Source organism: Passer domesticus, chromosome 6, assembly GCF_036417665.1.
Source record: "Passer domesticus isolate bPasDom1 chromosome 6, bPasDom1.hap1, whole genome shotgun sequence".
NCBI lineage: Eukaryota > Metazoa > Chordata > Aves > Passeriformes > Passeridae > Passer > Passer domesticus.
The window spans coordinates 2,290,781-2,311,902 of record NC_087479.1 but is presented as its reverse complement, the minus strand read 5'-3'; the positions used below and the strand labels follow the sequence as shown (position 1 = coordinate 2,311,902).

At 56.0% G+C, this 21,122-nt stretch overlaps 1 protein-coding gene across 4 annotated transcripts; it reads right to left on the bottom strand.

Moving 5' to 3' along the window:
* On the bottom strand, nt 1-19,490 carry FRMD6 (FERM domain containing 6). Of its 4 annotated transcripts, XR_010364035.1 has the most exons (16): nt 19,374-19,490; nt 17,677-17,795; nt 11,061-11,246; nt 10,014-10,104; nt 9,744-9,886; nt 9,068-9,144; nt 8,057-8,243; nt 7,007-7,162; nt 6,402-6,467; nt 6,252-6,320; nt 5,386-5,560; nt 3,808-4,143; nt 3,602-3,727; nt 2,824-2,915; nt 414-2,744; nt 1-359 (listed from the first exon to the last, which is right to left on the bottom strand). XR_010364035.1 is itself a non-coding variant. In XM_064422837.1 (15 exons), exons 3-15 carry the CDS (start codon nt 11,157-11,159, stop codon nt 2,460-2,462), a joined length of 1,902 nt encoding a protein of 633 aa, XP_064278907.1. In that variant the 5' UTR covers nt 11,160-11,246; nt 17,677-17,795; nt 19,374-19,490; the 3' UTR covers nt 1-2,459. The 4 variants fall into 4 exon arrangements, 3 of the variants coding, with proteins under 3 accessions (XP_064278907.1, XP_064278909.1, XP_064278908.1); XM_064422837.1 differs by having other exon boundaries at nt 1-2,744; XM_064422839.1 differs by having other exon boundaries at nt 1-2,744; nt 9,807-9,886.
* Between the last annotated feature and the right edge of the window lie 1,632 nt (nt 19,491-21,122).

The window sequence follows — 21,122 nt, the reverse complement described above, 5'->3', positions numbered from 1 at the left end:
GATGCAAACAACTGTCACTTTATTGTCACGTCCAGCCGTACTGCAAAAGGCACACAACAAACTTCATTGGTACAAAAGAATTTCGCTCCGGGGATTTTCGCTCGATTTTCCTTGAGTTTTCTTTTTTTTTTTTCCTTTTTTTTTTTTCTTTTTTTTTTTTTCCCTGCTCCTTTTGCAACACAGTCACTGGGCTCTCCCATCAGCCCTGACGGGAAAGATCCTTTCACAGAAAGGATTATTTTGTGCAGACAGACAGCTCCTTACTGCAGGGGGGACAGCCCCAAGGGCGGGAGGGCACGGCCACCTGTGGGAAAACTGGGAATAAATGGCACCTCTGTGTCCCCCTGCTCAAATGGCACCTCTGTGTCCCCCTGCTCAAATGTCACCTCTGTGTCCCCCTGCTCAAATGGCACCTCTGTGTCCCCCTGCTCCAGTGGCACCTCTGTGTCCCCCTGCTCCCTGGCACTGCTGCTGTTTGTAGGGACAAGCCCCATCCCAGCCCATTCCCAACCCCATTTCTCCACCCCAAATCTGGATGCAGGGTGATGGGATGGGGCTGCCCCATTTCTCAGCAGTGCTGAGCATCTCTTGACACATTTTTTCCCTTTTTTCCCTCCAGCTCTGTGTTTCTGCAGGGTGAGGGTCCCGTGGGGAGCACCCAGGGGGTGGCAGAGGGGGGAAAAAGAGGCTGGGGATGAATTTGGGGGGTTTTCCTGCCTGTGCCAGCGTGGAAACTCACCCTGCTGGTGCACACACTGCAAACCCAGCTGGGGATGGGGGGCTGGACTCACAAACGTTATCCCAGCACCCACAGAGAGGTTTTTGGGGTCTTTGGGGGGTGTTACCCAAACCAGGGTGGGGCACACAGCCCTGAGCCCCAGCAGCATCCCCATCCCTCCAGCTGCCCTGTGTGGATTTTGGGAGATAAGGATATTTAGGGACCACCATGCTGCCCTGCCAACATGGGATATTGACATTATTTTCCCACAAAGCCCCTCGGGCAGGGCCAGATCAAGCTCTGGGGTGGGGGCACGGTGCCAGTGCCACAGTCCCACAGCAGCTCTCCCATATCCCAACATCCCAAGAGATTTTGGGTTTTTTTTTTTTTGCACTGTGCCTATAGCTACTCTCCTTTTCTTTTGGTACCAGCTCCCATTTCTCAGCTCCCTCCCCCAACATTTCTTATAAAAATAAGATTGTGCTTATTTATAAAATAATTATAATTTTTTTTTGTTTGTTTTTTTAAGAAAAGGTTCCAGTTAAAAAAAAAAATAACAACAAAACGGTGGTGTATCAAAATATGGCAAAACTTTGGCTGTCAATGGCTAAACCCTAATTAAAAATATCCACTACAAAGGCATTGTGCTGTGATAATTAACTCTGCAATAGGCAAATATTCCACCTGGGCTGTCTGCCTTCCCTGGGACACACTCAGGAACCACCCTTGGATTTTCCTAGCACGTCACCATCATCCTCTGGCAGAATTTTTCCAGCTGTAAGACACCTAAGGACGCATGAGAAGCCTTGGGAAAAGAGAAGGGAAATGAGTGGGAAGAGCCACACGGACAAGGCAAGGATGCACATTCTCCTCGAGAGGGAAGTCTGTTTGCTCACCTTAGTGCTTAAGAAAAAAAAAATAGGATTGTTGCTAGAGTTCATGAAAGAAGAGTGGCAGATCCTTTGTATAAAAGATGTTTCAGAGCAGGAGTAAAATGCAAATGGGTCTGTAAGATCCAGACATATATAAACATACATACCTTGATATATTTATATATGTATTCTCTAGATATTCAATGTTTGGGATGCATTATTGCATTATACTTATAGAGGATTTATTTTTTTCCATCCTGCTTTGCTTTCTGTTTTTTGGGAGGGTGGGTTCTTTTTTTTTTTGGTTTCGGGGTTTTGCTCTCACAAAAAAAAAAAAAAAAAGAAAAAAAAAGAAGAGAAAAATATAAAAACAAGTTGCAAATGGCTCTGAGAGCTTCCAGCCATCATCCACCTGGCTGGGACTGCTGTGGCCTGACCTCCAGCACGTGTTTTTGGAAAAACTGGGATCATGCTCTGCCCCAGGAGCTGCTGGCCATGCCTTCCTCCATGGAACATCACCAGGCCCGGAGATCCCTGGCTGGTTATTGCTTAATTCTCCCTTCCCATACTGGCCTTTAGGGTTATTTACATTTCTTTGGCTTGGCTTGAACACGACAGTCTGGCACTTTGCAGCCACCCCAGCGTCACCTGGGGGCAAGGAGGGGGAGAGAGGCCACCAGAAGACACAGGTGGGCTTCTGCCAGCTCCAGCTGAGCCGCGCTCCCGCCAGTCGCAATAAGACAACTTGTGTTTGGCACAAACTCCTCTGGCATCCAGCCGGGGATGCCCACCCTGCCCCTCACGCAGCACCACGGTGTGCAGGGAGCAGGGCAGGGCCGGGGCAAGGCGGCGCCGGAGCCTCCCCACGCTCACACCACGAACTCGGGCACCTCGTCGTGGGTCAGATCCAAGGAGAAATACTTGCTGGTTCTTTTCACGGGGAAGGCGTCCTGGATGTTGATGCACTGCTGGGCCAGGCAGCCGTTGCAGTAGAGCCCGTCCTCGTCCAGGCCGTGGGCGCAGCCGAAGGTGAAGCTCTGCGCCGTGTCCTGGCACAGGTTGGCCAGCTGCAAGAAGTCCTTCTGGTAGAGCCGGATGTCATCCAGGCTCAGGCTGTGCCGGTCTGTCGACGTCTTGGGTTTCCTGCACGTTGTCTGGGAGAAGCCAAGAGGAGGATCAGGATCTGCCGGGGAGCCGAATTTGGGAATCCCAAAGCCCCCGTCCCCTCCTTACCTGGGGTAAGGAGTCGGTGCTCTGCCCCCGCAGCTTCACCACGGTCTCCGAGGAGCTGGAGGTGGAGGAGCTGATCTCCTTCACGATGAGCCCTGCACAAAGGAGGGCACAAAGGTTATTTTGGGGTGGCTCAGCTCTCTTGGGATCCACCCCTGCTGTCCATGGGGACAAAGGTTCCCTCAGCGCAGTGCGGTGCCTTCAGCCCAGCAGCTCCACCTGCAAACAGCCTGGCCTACAAAGCATCCAAATTTGCTCCAAAGTGGCGTCCAAAGCTGTCCCCAGGGAGCCTGGCATCCCCAAAGACCTCCCAGTAGCTGCAAGTGACTTTCTGGGTGCAGGCACAGCTCCAGAGATGATCATGGAGACCAACTGTGCACCAGCAGTGCCAAGGTCACCACTGACCCCTGTCCCCAAGTGCCACATCCACACAGCTTTTAAATCCCTCCAGGGATGGGGGTTCCACCATTGTCCTGGGCAGCTGCGCCAAGGCTGGACAAACCTTTCTGTGAGGAAATCTTCCCTAAAATCCAACCAAACCTCCCCCGGCACAACTTGAGAGAGATTCCTCTTTTCTTTACCCCTTCTCTCCTACAACCCACTGAGTGAACAGGTTTTCCCAGCATCCCAAACAGACACCTCGGGCTAACTCTGCTCTGCCAAGCACCAAAGAACCATGGAATGACCAGGCTGGGAAAGGACCTTAAAGACCATTTTTTCCCAGCTCCCAAAGGCATGACTGGCACGGGGGGATTGGGAAGAGAAGCGGCCAGCACCTTACCCGAGTGCCCGTTGAACTTGCGGGACAGCAGCATGTCCTCGGTGATGTAGACGCACATGTCGGGGCTCACCTCCATCTCCCCAGCCTGCTCCAGCTCCCGCGGGTCATCCACCAGCATCTCAATTTCTGCAGGACACCAGCACACGGGACAAGTCAGCCGTGCCCCCTCAGAGCACCCTCCAAGCCCAGCCAAAGCGGCGCCTCACCGTCGTCCTGGGAATCCTCCTCCAGCCGGTCCTTCCCGCCGCTCTCCACGCCGGAGGTGTGGGAGCTGCCGTGGCTGGTCATGGAGCTGCAGGTCCTCAGCTTGCGGTGGGCGCCGGCGCCGGAGAAGCCGTCCTCGGGCCCCATCTCCCGGGATTTGGGGTCGGCCTCGATGCCGGAGGTGTGGGAGCTGCTGTGGGAGGCGGTGGAGTGCCGCGAGAGCCGCTTGTGCCGGATGCTGCCGGCGCTGCTGCCGCTGGCGCGCGAGCGCTTCTCCAGCTGCTCCATGTCCAGGTCCAGCGTGTCGCTGATGTAGGACTCCCGGTACTGCTTCTTCTCTGCACGGGGACACAGAGCCAGGTTGATCCCCACGACCCCAGGGCAAACTGGACCCTCTGGAAGGGGGCACACAGAGGAATTGTCACCCTGGCACACGGGGGAATTGTCACCCTGGCATACAAAGGAATTGTCACCCTGGCATACAAAGGAATTGTCACCCGAGCCCTGGCACAGCTGGAGACGGCTCTGTCCCGAGGAGGAGGGAGAAAGGGAAGAGGAAGAGATGTGGAGGAAGAAGAGGAAGAAGAAGACAGAAAATAAGGAGGAGCAGGAAAAGAAGAAAATAAACGAGGAGGAAGAAGATGAGGATGAGAAGGAAGAAGACGAGGATGAGATGGAAGAAGATGAGATAAGGTGGAAGAAGATGAGGAAGAGGAGGAAGAAGATGAGGAAGAGGAGGAAGAGCAAGAAGATGAAACCAGGTGGAAGAACATGAGGAGGAGGAGGAGCAAGACAATGAAACAAGGTGGAAGAAGATGAGGAGAAAGAAGAGGAGAGGAAAGAGGAGAATAAGGAAGAGAAAGGAAGATGAGAAGGGGAAGGATGAGAAAGGAACAAGAAGGAGGAGGAGGGAGAGGAAGAGAAAGAAGAAGAAGAGGAAGAGGAAGAGGAAGAGGAAGAGGAAGAGGAAGAGGAAGAGGAAGAGGAAGAGGAAGAGGAAGAGGAAGAGGAAGAGGAAGAGGAAGAGGAAGAGGAAGAGGAGGAGGAAGAGGAAGAGGAGGAGGAGGGGGAAGAGGAGGAGGAGGAAGAGGAGGAGGAAGAGGAGGAGGAAGAGGAGGAAGAGAAGGAAGAGAACAAGAGAAGAGTAGGATGAAGATGAGAAGGAGGAAGAAGATGAGGAGCACATAGAAGAAAAAGATGAGGAAGAAAACAAAAGAAGAGGATAAAGATGACAACAAGGAAGAAGATGAAGAGGACAAGAAAGAAAAATATGAAAAGGATGAGAAAGGAAGAAGTTTAGGCAGAAGAGGAGGATGAAGAAGAGTACGACAAAAAGAACAAATAAGAAGAGGAAGAGGGCAAAGAGGAAGATGAGGAAGAGAAAGAGAAGACGAGGAGAGGAAATAACAGGAAGAAGAGCATGCTGGATGAGGGACACTGGGAAAGCCAGTGAAGCAGAACCAGGACACCGGGCACGGCAGCAGGGCTCGCGCCCATCCCTAATCAGAAGAACCAGCTGCTGTAGCAGTGTAAACACCCCGTGGGAGCCCCTCCTGCAGGACTGGGGCTGGGGCACCTACCCTCGTTCTCCTCCAGCCTGCGGACCTGGCGCAGCACGGGCTGCAGGTTCATGTAGAGCCGGTGGCTGCTGCTCAGCAGCTGCAGGAGGTGGCGCGAGCGCAGCGGGCAGCCCGTGTAGTAGATGAGCTTCCGGGCCGAGGGCAGCCCGTCAGGCAGGATCTCGAACTTCTTGCCCTGCGTGGGACAAGGGAGGTGTCAGCCCCAAAGAGGGGAAGGCTGCAGCTCTCACCCAGCCCTGCTGGAGCTCCTCAGTAACCCCTGGGGTTGTCACTGCCTGATGCCGGCGGCGCAAACGCGTCCCACATCCACACCCAGGGGATGCCCTGCCTGGGGATGGTGGAATCACTGAGGGGTTTGGGGTGGAAGGGATATTAAAGAACACCTAGTCCAACCTCTTTCCACCTTCCACTGTTCCAGGATGCCCCAAGCCCTGTCCAGCCTGGCCAGGGACACTTCCAGGGATCCAGGGGCAGCCACAGCTCCTCTAAACACCTTCCCCACCCTCTAAACAGCCAAGGTCTTCCCACCCTCACAAGGAACAATTCCTTCCCAAAATCCCATCCATCCCTGCCCTCTGGCAGTGGGAGCCATTCCCTGGCTCCTGTCCCTCCATCCTTGTCCCCAGTCCCTCTGCAGCTCTCCTGGAGCCCCTTCAGGCCCTGCCAGGGGCTCTGAGCTCTCCCTGGAGCCTTCTCCTCTCCAGGGGAACATTCCCATCTCTCCCAGCCTGGCTCCACAGGAAATGGTGCTCCAGCCCATGGAGCATCTCCGTGGCCTTCTGTGGAGCTGCTCCAAGAGCTCCATGTCCTTCCTGTGCTGAGGACCCTGGAGCTGGAAGTGCTCCAGGGGAGATGGTGGCACTCACCACAAACACCAGTTTCCCCACGTTTGTCCATGGGAAGTCGTAGAGCAGCTGCTTTTCCTCATCCAGGTTCTGCCAAAAGAGGAGAGGGAGCCATGGCTGAGGATTCAGGCAGGGGCATGGCTGAGCTGAGCCATCACCTTCATTACCTACCTGGAAAATCTGGATGCCCCGTGTTGTCAGCCCCAGAGTCAGGGAGGCTTCCACTTCCCTTTTGTCCTAAGGGGAGAAAAAATGCTTTTAAATACATAATTTGCAGCATGAAGTGGATAAATCCACCCCACCTCAGCCCAGGGATCCTCCCACAATCACCCCAGTCACCATTCTATGATTAATGTGCCAAATTAAAAATGCAAAGTGACTTTGGATACAGGCAGAGAGTGACAGGATAAGGGGGAATGCTTTTGAATTACAAGAGAAGAGATTTAGATTAGATGTGGGGAAAAAATTATCCCTGTGAGGGTGGTGAGGTCCTGGCACAGGGTGCCCAGAGAAGCTGTGGCTGCCCCTGGAAGTGTCCAAGGCCAGGCTGGAGCACCCTGGGACAGTGGAAGCTGCCCCTGCCCATGGCTGGGGGTGAAACTGGATGAGCTTTAAGCTCCCTCCCAACCCAAACCATTCTGAGAGTCAAATAAAACACCCCATGCTCCTACAACAAACAAACTGCTTTCTTCCCAGGAGAGAAAAAACCAGCATGTGTTTCTCAGGGAGGGCATTCCCAAAATTCAGATGCCAACAGCCACAGGGCCAGGGCTCACCTTGTACAGCCTGTAGTAGTGCACGGCCACGTCGTCCAGCCTGACTGCCTCCTTGATGTACTTGAGATGGGCTTCTGAGGCTGTCAGGGCAAACTGGTCCTTGTGCATGTTGGGGACGTGCTTCAGGATGTAATCCTTGCCCCTCTTGGCAACCACCTGCGGGGAGGGGGAGAGAAGCTTGTCCAGCTGCCCGGTGCTGGCCCCTGGGAGTGGTGCTTTCAAGGGAAAAGGGCAAATTGGAGCTTTGTTCCAGGCATCTCCAAGCAAAAATAAAGTCATTACAGCAGCCAGTGACTTCTTGCCAGCAGGATTTCCCGCTGGGAAGCGTGCTCCATGTGGCCATTCCATGGTGACCCCTGTGCTGGGGCAGGGGGAGTCACACATGGGCTCCCTGCATGGCTGGGGACACGGGGCCAGGCCACCTCCTCAGTGACGTGTGTGAAAAAAGGAGAAGCAGGCAGATTTTGGGACAAAACCAAGAAGAGAGGTTGGCAAGGAGTAGAAAAGGCACCAGGGAGAGCTTCGAGCACCTGAAGGGGCTCCAGGAGAGCTGGAGAGGGACTTGGGACAAGGGATGGAGGGACAGGACACAGGGAATGGCTCCCAGTGCCAGAGGGCAGCGATGGATGGGATTTTGGGAAGAAATCCTTCCCTGTGAGGGTGGGCAGGCCCTGGCACAGGGTGCCCAGAGCAGCTGGGGCTGCCCCTGGATCCCTGGCAGTGCCCAAGGCCAGGCTGGACAGGGCTTGGAGCATCCTGGGATGGTGGAAGGTGTCCCTGCCCATGGAAAGGGAGTGGAACTGGATGATTTTTAAGGTCCCTCCAATTCCCAAACCATTCTGGGATTCTGTGCCACCAGTCCCCAGAGGGCTGCACCTGAAGCCTGCAGAGGATGCCTCAGGAGCACCCGTGCAGCTCACAGGGAATTCCCCAGCAGCCCCAGCCCGCAGCTATTCCACCCCCACGGCTGTCCCAGGTTACTCACAGCCAGGACTAACCCGGGATGCAGGGAGAGGAGCCCAGAGCAGGGAGCACAGCAGGATGTCTTACCCAGGCAGGGAAATAGGCCTCGGGCTCGAAGTATTTCCCGTAGTGCTTGTTCCTCTTGAAGTCCCCCAGGTCGGCTTGGAGGGCGAAGGCAGTGAGCAGGAAATAGGCTTCTTCCCTCAGCACACACTGGGAGTGCAGCACCTGCTTCCTCAGGTGCCAGTAGTAGTAGTACCGAGCTGTCCTGTCACTGGGGGGGACAGGGGACACAGGGAGGAGTGAACAGCCAGGGGACACCCGCTGGGAAGCCCTCACCAAAGGGGTTTGTTCCCTCTTCCCTATTTGTTAAAATTCTGCAAAGGTGCAGCTGCTTCACCAGGCAGGTGGAGTAACCCCCTCAAAAAGTGTCCCCAAAGCCCTGGGAATCGTTTCAGCCCCAAAGCAGGAGCTGCAGCTCCCACCCAGCCGTGGGTAAGTTCAAATCAGGCTGTGCCAAACCCCTAAACACATCGTCCCCTGTGGCATTCACATTTTCTGAAAAAAATCCCTTTGCCCAGGATTTTGCTCCTGGGAAGCTGAGAAGCCTCAGAGACAAAGGAAAACAATAATTATCTGATTTGCTTCTCCTGTGTTTTGCTTGTCTGGAATGTGGTTGGTGATTGTTTGCCCACAGGTGATTGTTTCACTGGATTCTGGTGTGAGTGTTTTGACTCTTTGGGCAACCAGTGCCAAGCTGTGTTGGGACTCTGGAGAGAGTCATAAGTTTTCATTATTATCTTTTGAGCCTTTTCTAAGTATCCTTTCTGTATTCTTTAGTTTAGTATAGTATTCATTAATATAATATAGTATAATAAATAATAAATTATCCTTCTGAGAACATGGACTCAGATTCATCATTCCTCCCTTCGTCTGCGGGCAACCCAAATACAACAATCCCCACCCCAAAAAGGCTTTGTCTGGGGCAGTGCCCCCACCTGCCCCTGTGAGAAAGCTCCCAGCACCCAGCCACAAGCAGCCCCAGTTTTTGGGCTGCCCCAGCAGCCCAGGGCAGCCCGGGCAGGGGATGTGCCCTACCTGATGAGCCGCCCGTTCTCCACGTAGTACTGCACTCGGAAGTGGATGATCATGGGGGGGCCAAACTGGTCGATGCCCTGGAATGGAGGAGGTTTTCAGGAATCCCCTGGGGGTCCCAGCACCACACCCCAGCCCCTCAGCTCAGCTCTCTGGGGTCATGTCTGCCACAGCCACCCCTTGCCCCCCCACGGCACTGGTGGCATTTTTGTTCCTCAGTTAAGAGTTTGGCGCCCATTTTTCCACATAAAATGCTGGAAATGAAGGGGATTTGGATTTTAAAAGGCTGGGTGTGGCAAGCCCAGGAGTTCTGCAACACCTCACTGCTGCTCTCCCTCTCCCAGACCAGCATCCACCAGCACTCGAGCCTGGACACCACCCCCTGAGCACTGAAAGAATGAAAAGGTGCTTTGGGGAGAAAAAACCCAAATTCTGATTTCAGAATTTGAAAGAAGGGACCTCAAAAATTCTGCAGAAGGATAAGGGAGGAAAAGAAAAATCAGAGAAAAAAACCCAGAGCTCCAGGGACAGAGCATGGAGGACGCACCCCCAGCTGGGACACGTGGTGGCACTTAGAGTGACAACCCCAGGGATGCGATTTTGCACATCCACCCCCCAGCCCCACACTGACCAAATGCCCCCCCAGCCCCTGGCAGCATTCCCGGGTCCTGGAAGTGACCTGTGACGGGGACAGAGGTGGCCTTACTGCCGTCAGCTCTCCATGCAAGACCTCACCGCTGACCTTGCTGGCCTCCTTCTTCCACTCCTTGGGGCAGTACTTGTACAGTTTCTGGGCCAGGTCCATGTACACATGCTCATTGTCTGCGAGGGACAGAGGTGGCATCAGCATCCCCAGGTGTCCCCTGCCTCCCACCGTGAGGGGGGATGGGGAATTGTGACCTCCTCCTCACCAAAAGTGTTCATTTTCACACCTAAGCCCCTGACTTACTCTGGATGACGCTGAGCCCGAAGAGGTGACAATCCTTCAGCCTCAGGAGGTCACACACCTGCACCAGTAACTCTTGGCACAAAATCTTCACCTGTTAAAAAAATCCCCTTAAATGAGCCCTGGATGTGTCTGTGCCCACCAAACCCCTCGGCAGGACCCCGAGCAGGGTGGGGGGTGACAGGATGGGCTGTGGGGCTCAGCTGTGGTCCCAAAGCCTGGACCAGAGCTCTGCCAGGGGTGGGATGCTCAGAGGACCTCGAGAGCAGCAGGTGGTGGAGGAAGCCAGCACTGGGGAGATGTTCTGGGGGCAGAAATCAGAATATTCACACTCTCATTCCACCCCATGGACACCTTCCACCATCCCACATTGCTCCAAGCCCATCCAGCCTGGCTTTGGACACTGCCAGGGATGGAGCATCCACAGCTTCTGTGGGAAACCTGTGCCAGGGCCTGCCAACCTTCCTAGGCAAGGATTTATTCCTATTATCTAATCTAAATCTTTCCTCTTTAAGTTTAAAACCATTCCCCTTATCCTATCATTATCCACCTCTTTCCAAACCTCTCTCCATCTTTTTTTATAAGCTCCCTTTAAGCCCTGAAAAGAATTTCAACATTTTCATTACTCAAAAGCAACATTGGGTGGGGGTGAATTAACGAAAAAACAAAAACAAAAAGTGGGGGAATTTCACATTCAATGCTCCATCCCAACCAGAGCCAAAGCCCCTCCTGTTTATCCCCTGGGCTGGAGGAGGCTGGGGAGCCATCCAGAAGGGATTAGTGGAGCAATGTGGCTCGTGCCGTGCCGAGGGATGCCAAGCAGCAGCTCACCCTCCCCAAACCTCCTGATGCCAGCACCACATCGACCAAGGAGACTCAGGAGAGCACAAAACACCACTGCACCCTCCAGGGGAATAACTCATGAGCATCTCCCCGGCAGGGCGAGGCCAGGCAGGCTCCAAACCAAACCCAGGAGCAAACCCAGGGCGTGCAAACCCAACCCGGGGTGGGGTGAGGGGGATGTCAGGCTCGGGAGGGGCCGCTGCTCACGTTGATGATGATGTTGAGGGAGTCGTCGTTGGGGAGGAAGATGCACACGCTGCGCCGGTCCTGCATGACTCTGTTGTTGTGGAAAGGCAGCTTGTTCATCGTGCTCTGGCCAGGGGGCTCGGGGGGGCTGCTGGGGGGCACCTCACCGGCGGGCCGGGGCGGCCTCGGGCTCTGCGGGTGCCATCCCTGGGGGAAAAAAAAGGGGGATGAGCCCTGGGCACGGCACCCCCAGCTCCCCAGATGCATCCCCCATCCTTCCCACCCGCCAGCGTGCCCCCACACGGGGTGGGCTCGTGGTTGGGGTGTCCCCCAAAACCCCTGAGCACACCCCACCCCACCACAGACACCCCCATGGTTTTTGGCCCAGCCCCAAAAACCGGAGCCAGCAGTTTGATTCTCCCGGCTCGGGTTCAGGAAAACCTTCAGGAAAGGCTTTTCTGGCATAATTTAAATAAACAGAAGTTTATCCTCTGGGAATAACCCAGTTGGGCCAGTAAGGAGCGGTGCTGGAAGTGGGAGGTTTCCCTGCCAGCCATGGAAAGGGAAAGGGAAAGGGAAAGGGAAAGGGAAAGGGAAAGGGAAAGGGAAAGGGAAAGGGAAAGGGAAAGGGAAAGGGAAAGGGAAAGGGAAAGGGAAAGGGAAAGGGAAAGGGAAAGGGAAAGGAAAGGAAAGGAAAGGAAAGGAAAGGAAAGGAAAGGAAAGGAAAGGAAAGGAAAGGAAAGGAAAGGAAAAGAAATGCTGTGGGGTCTCCTAAGAGGATCCCCAGATCATCCTTCCCCCCAGTTCTGACTCTTTACTCGACCATCCAAGCACCAGCAGGGATTTGCAGATTGGCACTGCCAGTCATAGCCAACAAATCCATCCTAACACCGACCCCAGGAAATTCACATTTCCGAGGGTGAATATTCCCAAAGCACTTTTCACCCCGCCATCCACGAGGACACGAATTCCCACGTGACACCACGAGGAAGGACTTTAAACTCCGACCCAGTTCAGCCCTTTCCTAGCCCAGATTTACGCTGGCACCCGGACAGCAGAGTGTCTCCCTCGTCACCAAATATTTGCTTTGGTCTAAATGGAAGTGCCTTTGGCTTCCGAAAGCCTGGAATTCCTGCAGCAGCTCGGGGGAAAAGTGCCCTGAGGTGACTTTTTGTTGGTGGTTCCTGGGGTTTTGCAGAAGTTGGGAAACCCAGAGGTGATGCTTTCCCATGGCCAGGGCACTCTGGGAGCAGCACAGAGGCTCATGGATCCTGGATCCCAAATGTGCATCGCATCCATGCACTGCATTCGTGCCTTGGGATGGTGAATGGTGGCCATGTATTGCATCCATGCATTGCATGCCTGCATCCTGGCCATGCGTTGCACGTACATATTGCATCCATGCATTGCATGCCTGTATCCTGGCCATGCACTGCACCTGCACATTGCACCCATGCATCATGCTGGTGCATCACAGATTCTCTGTGTTGCATCTGTGTGGATCATGGCCCTTCACTGCACCCATGCATTGTGGCATCCATGCATTGAGCTGGAACATTGTGGCACCTGTGCACTGCATCCATGCAGTACAGAAATGCATCCTGGCCATGCAATGCACCTACACATTGCACCCATGCATTGTGGCATCCGTGCATTGAGCTGGAACGTCACGACATCCATGCAATGCATCAGTGCATTGCAGCAGTGCACCATGGCATCGGTACGTAGTATCACTGCATTGTGGCCTCCATAAATTGTGTTGGCACCTCATGGCATGCATCCATTGCATCTGTGCAGCACAGATGTGCAACCTGGCCATGCACTGCACCTACACACTGCACCCATGCATTGTGGCATCCACGCACTGAGTTGGAACACCATGGCCCCAATGCATTGCACCTGTGCATTGCAGCACTGCATTGTGCCATCCATAAATTGTGCAGGAGCCTCATGGCACCCATGCATTGCACCCACACATTGCCCCCACGCATTGTGGCACCCGTGCATTGAGCTGGAGCACCACGGCACCCATGCAGTGCATCCCTGCAGCACAGCTCTGCGCCGTGGCCGTGCCTGGCACCTCTCCATGGTACCCACGCTCTGAGGCCGTGCCCGATCCCGACGGGAGCCGGGTTGGTTTTGGGGCTCACTGAAGATCCCGGCGTGCATGGAGCGGGGCTGAAGGACTTTGGCACTCCTGGCCCGGCCGTGATGTGACTTGTGTGGGCTGGGCTGGGCTGGGGAGGGGCCGTGTTCCCGGCAAAGCAGCCGCGTCCCGGGGCTCCTGCAGCCCCCTCCGTGTCCTGCTCCCACCCACAGGGCTCCTCAAGCCCCAGGGGTGCACGAGAGCTTCTTCCCGTGGCAGCTCCGGGGGCTGCAGCTGGATCAAAATTCCAGCCACGGGCAGCACCCACTGCTGAGCTACTGGAGAATCATCACTGGGGTTCTCCCCCCAGCATGGGCAGGGACACCTTCCACTGTCCCAGGGGGCTCCAAATCCTGTCCAACATGGAAAACTTCCAAGGATGGGGCAGCCTCAGCTTCCTCAGCAGCCTGTGCCAGGGCCTCTCCTCCCTCACAGCCAAGAATTCCTTCCCAATATCCCAACTAACCCTGCCCTCTGCCAGTTTTAAACCATTCCCTCTTGTCCTGTCCCTCTCTAGCACTCTGGGGCTGCTCATCCCCACACCACTCACTGCATTTCCTCCTCCTCCTGCAGCCTGGATTGATCCCAGAGCACCGGGGATTAAACCACACGAGCTGGCGTCAGCAGAGCACGGACATGGGAGAGGAAAAAAACCACCCAACCCCAAACCGTATATTTGGGTATTTGTATAGAAAACATCCCAGCTCCTGCTGCTGAATGTGAACATTCCATCAGCCCACCACACAGGGATGGTCCCTATGGAGATTCCCTCAGTTCCAGGTGCTTCCCGGGGGCTCTGGCAGCCCTGGGAGCTGCAGGGATTCAGCAGGGGACACACAAAGCCCTTTCCAGGGTGCCGTGCCTGCAGCAGCCCCGGCCAGACGCCGGGAAATTCTTTCCAAGCATCTGCTGCTCATTCCCACAATGTGGGCTTTGATTCCCCGGGACCCCGCGCCGCTGCCCTCGCCGAGTCACGGCTGCTCCAGAGGAAGTGTTGATAGGAGGCACAAACATGGAAGCATGGAATGGTTTGGGTTGGAAAGGACATTTAAAGATCTAGCCCAAACTTCCAGGCTCCAAGCTGGAAAGATCCTGGATTGGATGGAGAGCACCCCTGGACTGCCCCGCAGCACAGGGGGTGACAAAAACCACCCCACACTCCAACAGGAACCTCCGCCCCAGGCAGTCTTCCAAAGGGTTTTCCATCCAAAGTCAGCTGGAAAAAACACTGGGAGTGAGGACTTGGGCATGGATCAGCAGAGGGAGGAGATCCAGGTCTTCCAGCCATGTTTTCCCTGCTATGGGGAAAAGAGCAATAAAACTCCACAGGAAGGCACTGCAAAGTGCTCGTGACTCCAGAGCTGAGAAAATTCCTCGATCCACTGTGTTTTCCAGGCCCAGGCTGCTGGAATATTGTCTCCCCCCTGCGCTGATGCCATGGGATAAATCCCGTGCAAAGCTCCTCTGCAAAGAAAACATCCCGCAAAAAACCCAGGAAAAGCAGGCGGGGCTGGCGCTGCTGACTCGGCGAGGGATTTGTTCATCCCGGGGTCCTGCAAACACATCCGAGGGCAGGCAGAGCCTGGGATTGGTTCACATGGAGGTGCTGGAGCAGGATCTCGTCAGAAATAGAAATTTGGATGTAATTCCAGGGTGGGGATTGAACATGGTTTGAACTTGCTGGCTGAGGTGGGGTTTTCTTCCAGATTCCGTGCGTGTGAAGCGAGGCTGGGTGGATGGGCAGCGTTTTTCCCTCTCCGTGGATTGAAATGGATTCAAAAGAAGCACATGAGTCTCCATCCTCGTGGGTTTGGGGCAGCTTTGTCCCTCTGTGGTACCCACTAGACATCCCAGTGCCCCCCGTTCAATCCAGCCTCCAGGCAGATCCTGTCCATTTCTCCATCAACCAAATCCACCCCTCCTTGCCAAAATATCTGCTTTTCAAAAAAAATGCAGCCCTATCACACATTGCCATCCCTGGAGGAATTTAACAACCGTGTGGGGACACAGGTGAGTGGTGGCCTTGGCAGTGCTGGGGGAATGGTTGATCACAACCCTAGAGATCTTTCCCAACCTAAAAACCTCCACGATTCCCTGATTCTAAGCCACCTCCAGGCTTTTGTTCCAGCCCTCCTGAAGCACCCCAGGGGCGAGGGAAGGGATCCAGGCCAGGACCCACACGTAGGCAGGGGCCATCCCGCAGCCAGAGGCTGCCCGGAGCGCGGGGCGAGATGGGAAGATGAATTCACAGGGCAGGAATTTCTTGTTTTGGAGAGTCTGGAGTGGGTCTCACCCCACATCACAGGCACAGGTATGCACAGAGCTGTTATTACAAGTTTTAGGGCCGTCCCTTAATGCAGCTTCTCCGAACCCAAAACCCAGATTTAATTCCTGCTTGTGGTTGCCCCGTAATTAAAATCGTCTCCAATTCTTCATGAACTCAACAGTTTCCTCCTAATGAAGAGAGGCAGATGAAAGAGACCTTCACTGGGAAAAAGGACTCGGTTATAAATATTCCATTACTTCATCCACCACAAAAGCTATTTGGATGCTGGAAACAGCCTGGGCAGCCAGGGGCCAGCCCCCACCAGCCTCAGCAGATGCCCCCGAGTGCCTGGGGTACCCAAAAAGCCTCTCCAAGGAAAATTCCTCCAGGAGCTCGCCTGTCTCCACTTCTTCAACGTTCTTCCTCTTCCTCATCCTCCTCCCCCTTGGTTACAGCAGTGGGCAGGAATGGCTGGCCATGTGGATCATCCTAAAAAATGGGATGATGTCCCCTCCTGCTGGGGACGAGCCCCATGGGACATCAATCACATTCCAAGGGGAAACACGGGCTGAGCCACGGCAGCTCAGGAAGCTGCTGCCCTGCCTATCCTCGTCATGCACGGAGCAGAATCCAGCCTGGAACTGCTGATTTTCCATCCAGCCCACAGCAGAGCCACTCCAGGCCTCTTCATTCCCTGACTTGGGAGCACTAAAATATAAATAAAGCATCCCTGCCTCGGCCAGGGATGGACACAGAGATGGATTTCCCCTGGCAAGGGCTCCAGGGAGGGGAGGGACAACGCCTGCTCTTCCTCTTCCCTCCTCTGCTCCAGAACCAGCCCCTTCCAGCAGATTTCCTTCCAGGAAACTTTGCCTGAGCCCTTGGGATTAGAACAATGTCCAGACTGGGTTGGAGAGGGCTGTGCTCAGGGCAGCCCAGCTCTCCCATCCAGCTCCAGAGCTTGTCCCACAGCATTCCCAGGCATTTTAGGAACCATCCCCCAGCACCAAAGCTCCCAGAGCTCTGATCCCACTCCCAGGATGACAGGCATCACTCCCAAGGCTGCACATGGATGTGGAGCACTGCCTTTGCTCCCCTCTCCGTGGGCAGGCTGCAGCCCACACCAGCAGCAGCTGCCATAAATCCCTTGGGATTTGGCTGCGGGATCCCTGGACCACAAAGCAGCCCCAAGGGCCAGAGTCACCATCCCAAACCCCTGCACCACAGAAAGCACAGCCCTGAGTCTCCAAACCACGGAGCTCCCTATTTAGAAATTAAAGTCATATTTTAAATCTAATTAACAATAGAATGTTAAATAATTAATAATGCCACGTAAATATTAATATTAATAATATGCAATGATGAATGTTTACATTATTTTCTATAACAACACACCCCCAAGATGCTCTGACCCTGGGTAAACCCTTCCTTCCCAGTAGGAGGCACTTTTGGGGAGCCCCATTCCCAATATCCCGCTCACAGGCTCCTCGACATGGGATTGGTGCCCAAACCCATTCCCACTCTGAGGAATGTGCAGTGCTTGCTGCACACAGAGGGGGAAAAACGGGATGCAAAGTGCTCTGCAGGCACACAAGAACCCAAAAACCAGCTCCATTTTATGCCAAAATATTCAAATCCATGCCTGGACTATCCGGAGCTCCTGCTGCCCTCTGTGGCGTCCTCGCCTCCAGCTCCAAATCCAGCAAAACAAAGCCAAACCAAGTTCCTGATTTTTTTAATCCTGGGGCGGGCAGAGGGAGATTTGTCTTCCCTCAGCAGCGCCGCTCTCCAGTTTTCCAGCTGGGAAAGCTCCTCAGCCACGCCACAGCCTCCATCAACTTCCCTGCCCCGGCCACAGTTAGGGAAAGCTTTTTGGGAAAAATATCCAAAGCCCACTTTTCAGTCAAGGGGGGAAGAAAAAGCAGCATAAAACTCAATTAAGGAGCAGGCAGATATTTTAACCAGCGCCATGGTTTGTGTACTCCATCTGGAGTCCAAAGGCTGCCGGGTTTTTTTTTTTAGCAGGAGGGAACTGACATCATCTTAATTTCAAATTCCCATTTATTTTTACATCTGGTCTGAATTAATCTTTCTCAGCGTCCTGACTTTCATGTAATGGAATAATTGCTTACAGACTCGGGGTTTAAAGAGCCTGAATAAACCCAGTTTAAAAAAAAAAAGAAAGAAAGAAACCCCTTTAAAAACCGATAGTAAAAATCCAGTACCTAGAACCAAACTCCAATATGCCTTCGGGATTGGGAATTTTAAACGGAACATCTCTTTCAGGCAAGAGAGCTCGAATTAATCCCAGCTCTATCCAAGACTCGGAGAGGGAGAGCGAGCCCTGTGGAAAAACACCAACACAAACCAGCCCAGAATTAGGCAGAGCAGCAAAGCTCCATCGGTGCCACGCGGAAGCAGCTCTGGAAAAGCAGAGTTTGGCTTAGAGGGAAGAACACCCTGATGGCCAGAGAGGCACTGGCCACGAGCAGGAAGAGGAGGATTCGGGAATGGGAGGTGGGAGAAAGGTGGCAGGGGGCCAGGGGCATGGCAGGGTCGGGATGTGCCTCACTCCCACGGGCGAGTCAAAGGACACAGGGACACCAAGGATGGTCCCGGGAAAGCTCAGCCCAATGTCCCTGCTGCCACGAGGGCAGCGGGTCAGATGAAGGCTTGGGACAGCGTGGATTTATCCTGGCTGCTTCCAGAACGTGTCAGGGACAGGCATTCCCGGTGGGAAACGCAGAGAGGGCCATCAGTGACACCAGCAGGGAGCAGCTCCACGGGGTGGGGGGCACCCGAGGGTGAGGGGAACCTGGGGACAACGGGGTCCCACAGGTGGCTGTGACCCAGGGACAGGAGGATCCGGGGATGAGAGGATCACAGGTACGGGAACCAAGAGATGGCTGAGGGGACCTGTGGGTCACCATGAGCCACAGGAAAGAGCTGGCACAGGCACAGAGGAGCCAGGGTGAGAGGACCCACTGGGGATGTGTGACCCAGGGGTGAGGGGACAGCTGGGGGAGCGTGGCCCAGGGACAAAGGGACCCGTGGGCAAGCGTGACCCAGGGACAACGGGACCTGTGGGCACCTGTGAGCCAGGCATGAGGGGACCTGTGGGCGAGGGCACCCGGGGGTGAGTGGCACCCACGAGCAAGGGGTGTCATGGGTGAAGTGACCCGTGGCCGAGTGCAGCCCAGGGACAAGGGGACCAACAGGCAACTGTGAACCAGGAACGAGGGGACCCGTGGGTGACAGCGACCCACAGGTGAGAGGACCTGTGGGTGAGCGTGACCTGAAAGCAAGAGGTCCCATGGGTGAGGGGACCTGTGGGCGAGCGCCACGCAGGGAAAAGGGTCCCAAAGGGGGAGTGAGACCTGTGGGTGAGGGGACGAGGCGGCGCACGGGTGAGCGAGACCCAGGGGCGAGTGTGACCCAGGGGACAGGGTCCCGCGGATGTGGGGACGAGTGTGACCCTGGGGACAGGGTCCCGCGGATGCGGGGACGAGTGTGACCCTGGGGACAGGGTCCCGCGGATGTGGGGTCCCGCGGGCGAGCGCGCCCATGGCCGGAGCGGGTCCGGGTGGCCGTGGCGGTGTCGCGGCGGTGTCGCGGCGGTGTGGCGGCCGTCGGGGGCCGTGGGGGGGCTCCGGCGGAGCCGCAGCTCCCGCGGGCGGGCGGGCGGAGGAAATGACTCGCATTCCTGCAGCCGGGGCCGCTCGCACCGCTCCGGCTCCAACTCGCCCCCGAGCGCAACAAGCGGCCGCGCCGGGCCCACCCGCGGGGGCGAGCCGAGCCGAGCCGGGCCGGGCCGGGCTGAGCCGAAGCGAGCGGAACCGGGCTGAGCCGAGCCGAGCCGGGCTGAGCCGAGCCGGGCTGAGCCGAGCGGCAGCGCGGTGCGGGGCGCCGGGCACGCACCTACCTGCGGCTGCGGGAGCGCGCTGCGTGCCAGCCGTGCCGAACCGAGCCGAGCCGTGCCGTGCCGAACCCCGCCGTGCCGAGCCGAGCCGTGCCGAGCCCAGCCCAGCCCATCCCGCCGCCCCCGCCCCTTCCCGGGCCGCCCCGCACCGCCCCGAGCGGCACCGGCGCCGCCTCCCGCCCCGGCGCCGTGCCCGGGACAGCGGGGAGAGGGTCGGGAACGGGCTGGCCCCGGGCTCCAGGGGCGAGTGGTGGCCCCGGAGGAGGCGTGGGGAGCCGCCACGGCGCCCACGAAGGGATCTGGGAAGAGGCTGAGCGTGGCATCCCCTGGGAGGGCACACGGGCACCGGGGATGGAGGCAGCGAAGGTGCCCGGGAGCGGAGCGGAGCATCCTTCGGCGGGAGCGCGGCCGGAGGAGGCTCCGAGCGCTGGGAGAGCTCCCGGTGTCCAGCCTGGATTGACCTTACAGCCACTTCCAGTGGGGCTCCAAGAGAACTGGGGAGGGAGTTTGGATAAGGGGGAATGGCTCCCACTGCCAGAGGGCAGCGATGGATGGGATATTGGGGAGGAATCCTTCCCTGGGAGGGTGGCAGGCCCTGGCACAGGTGCCCAGAGCAGCTGTGGCCAGCCCTGGATCCCTGGCAGTGCCCAAGGCCAGGCTGGACAGGGCTTGGAGCACCCTGGGATGGTGGAAGGTGTCCCTGCCATGGCAGGGTTTGGAACGAGATGTTTTTTAAAATCTCTTCTAATCCAAACAACCCTGGGTTTCTATGATCTCCCTCACATGTCCTCTGGTGGGGGGTCCCAACACCCTTGTGTAGGGAACCCCCCACACCCATCCCAGTATCCCCAGCCCTGGGAGATCATAGAATCCCAGTTTTTAGCATTCAGGTTGAGGCAGGAGCAGAATCAAACCCCATTCCCATGAAATCCCCCACTAGCAGCTGGCTGCAGGTGAGTGGGGCTCACAGGTGTGAGGCCTGGCCACCCCCTGGAGCTGCTGCACACCCATCCACACACACGGATCCCTCTCCATAGGTGACCCGGGCCCGGAATAGCAACAGCAGCAGCACCATAAATTAGCAGCAGAGCATCTCTGAGCCGCTCCTCCTTCAGAAGTGCCATCTGGCGAGATTGTTTTTGGAGGAGTTATTTATTCCTCACTTTTAACCGTCTAAAGGCGTTTCTCGGGCTGACCTGCGAGGCCGCCTCGGCCCCCGCAGTCTCTCCGAGGCTCTGGGAGAGAGGAGCCGCTTGTTCCCAGCCCTAAATAAAGAGCAGCTCTGCCGTGAGCACCCTGACGCTCCTTGCTGAAATCTGTTTGCAGCTCGTGCTGGGTAATTCCATTATGGCCGTGCACGGTACCAGCGCTGGGAATCCAACGCGCCGCTCTCCTCGTGGAAAATAAAACAGCCTGGCTTTCTGCAGGGCTGGGGCTGGGTATCCCTCGGGTTTGGGCTCGCTCCCGTGCTCCTGTCCATGCCAAGTGGAACTGGGAGAGGGCTTCTACCCCACACCTCCTGCTCGAGTCCTTACAAAGCCACAGTGCCACTGCCAAGGGCATGGAGAGCATCCTGTCCAAGCAGGGCCTGTCATTCCAGCCACAAAATGTCTTTTTTCCTCAAAAACTCCCTCTGGAAACACCCCCCCCTGCAGTTAACACAAGCAAAGCCTCCCTTTAGCTCATTCCTCTGAACCCACAAATCACTTTAGGGCTGTGGGGCGGCACAAGCGGGACACGGAGGAGCACGAG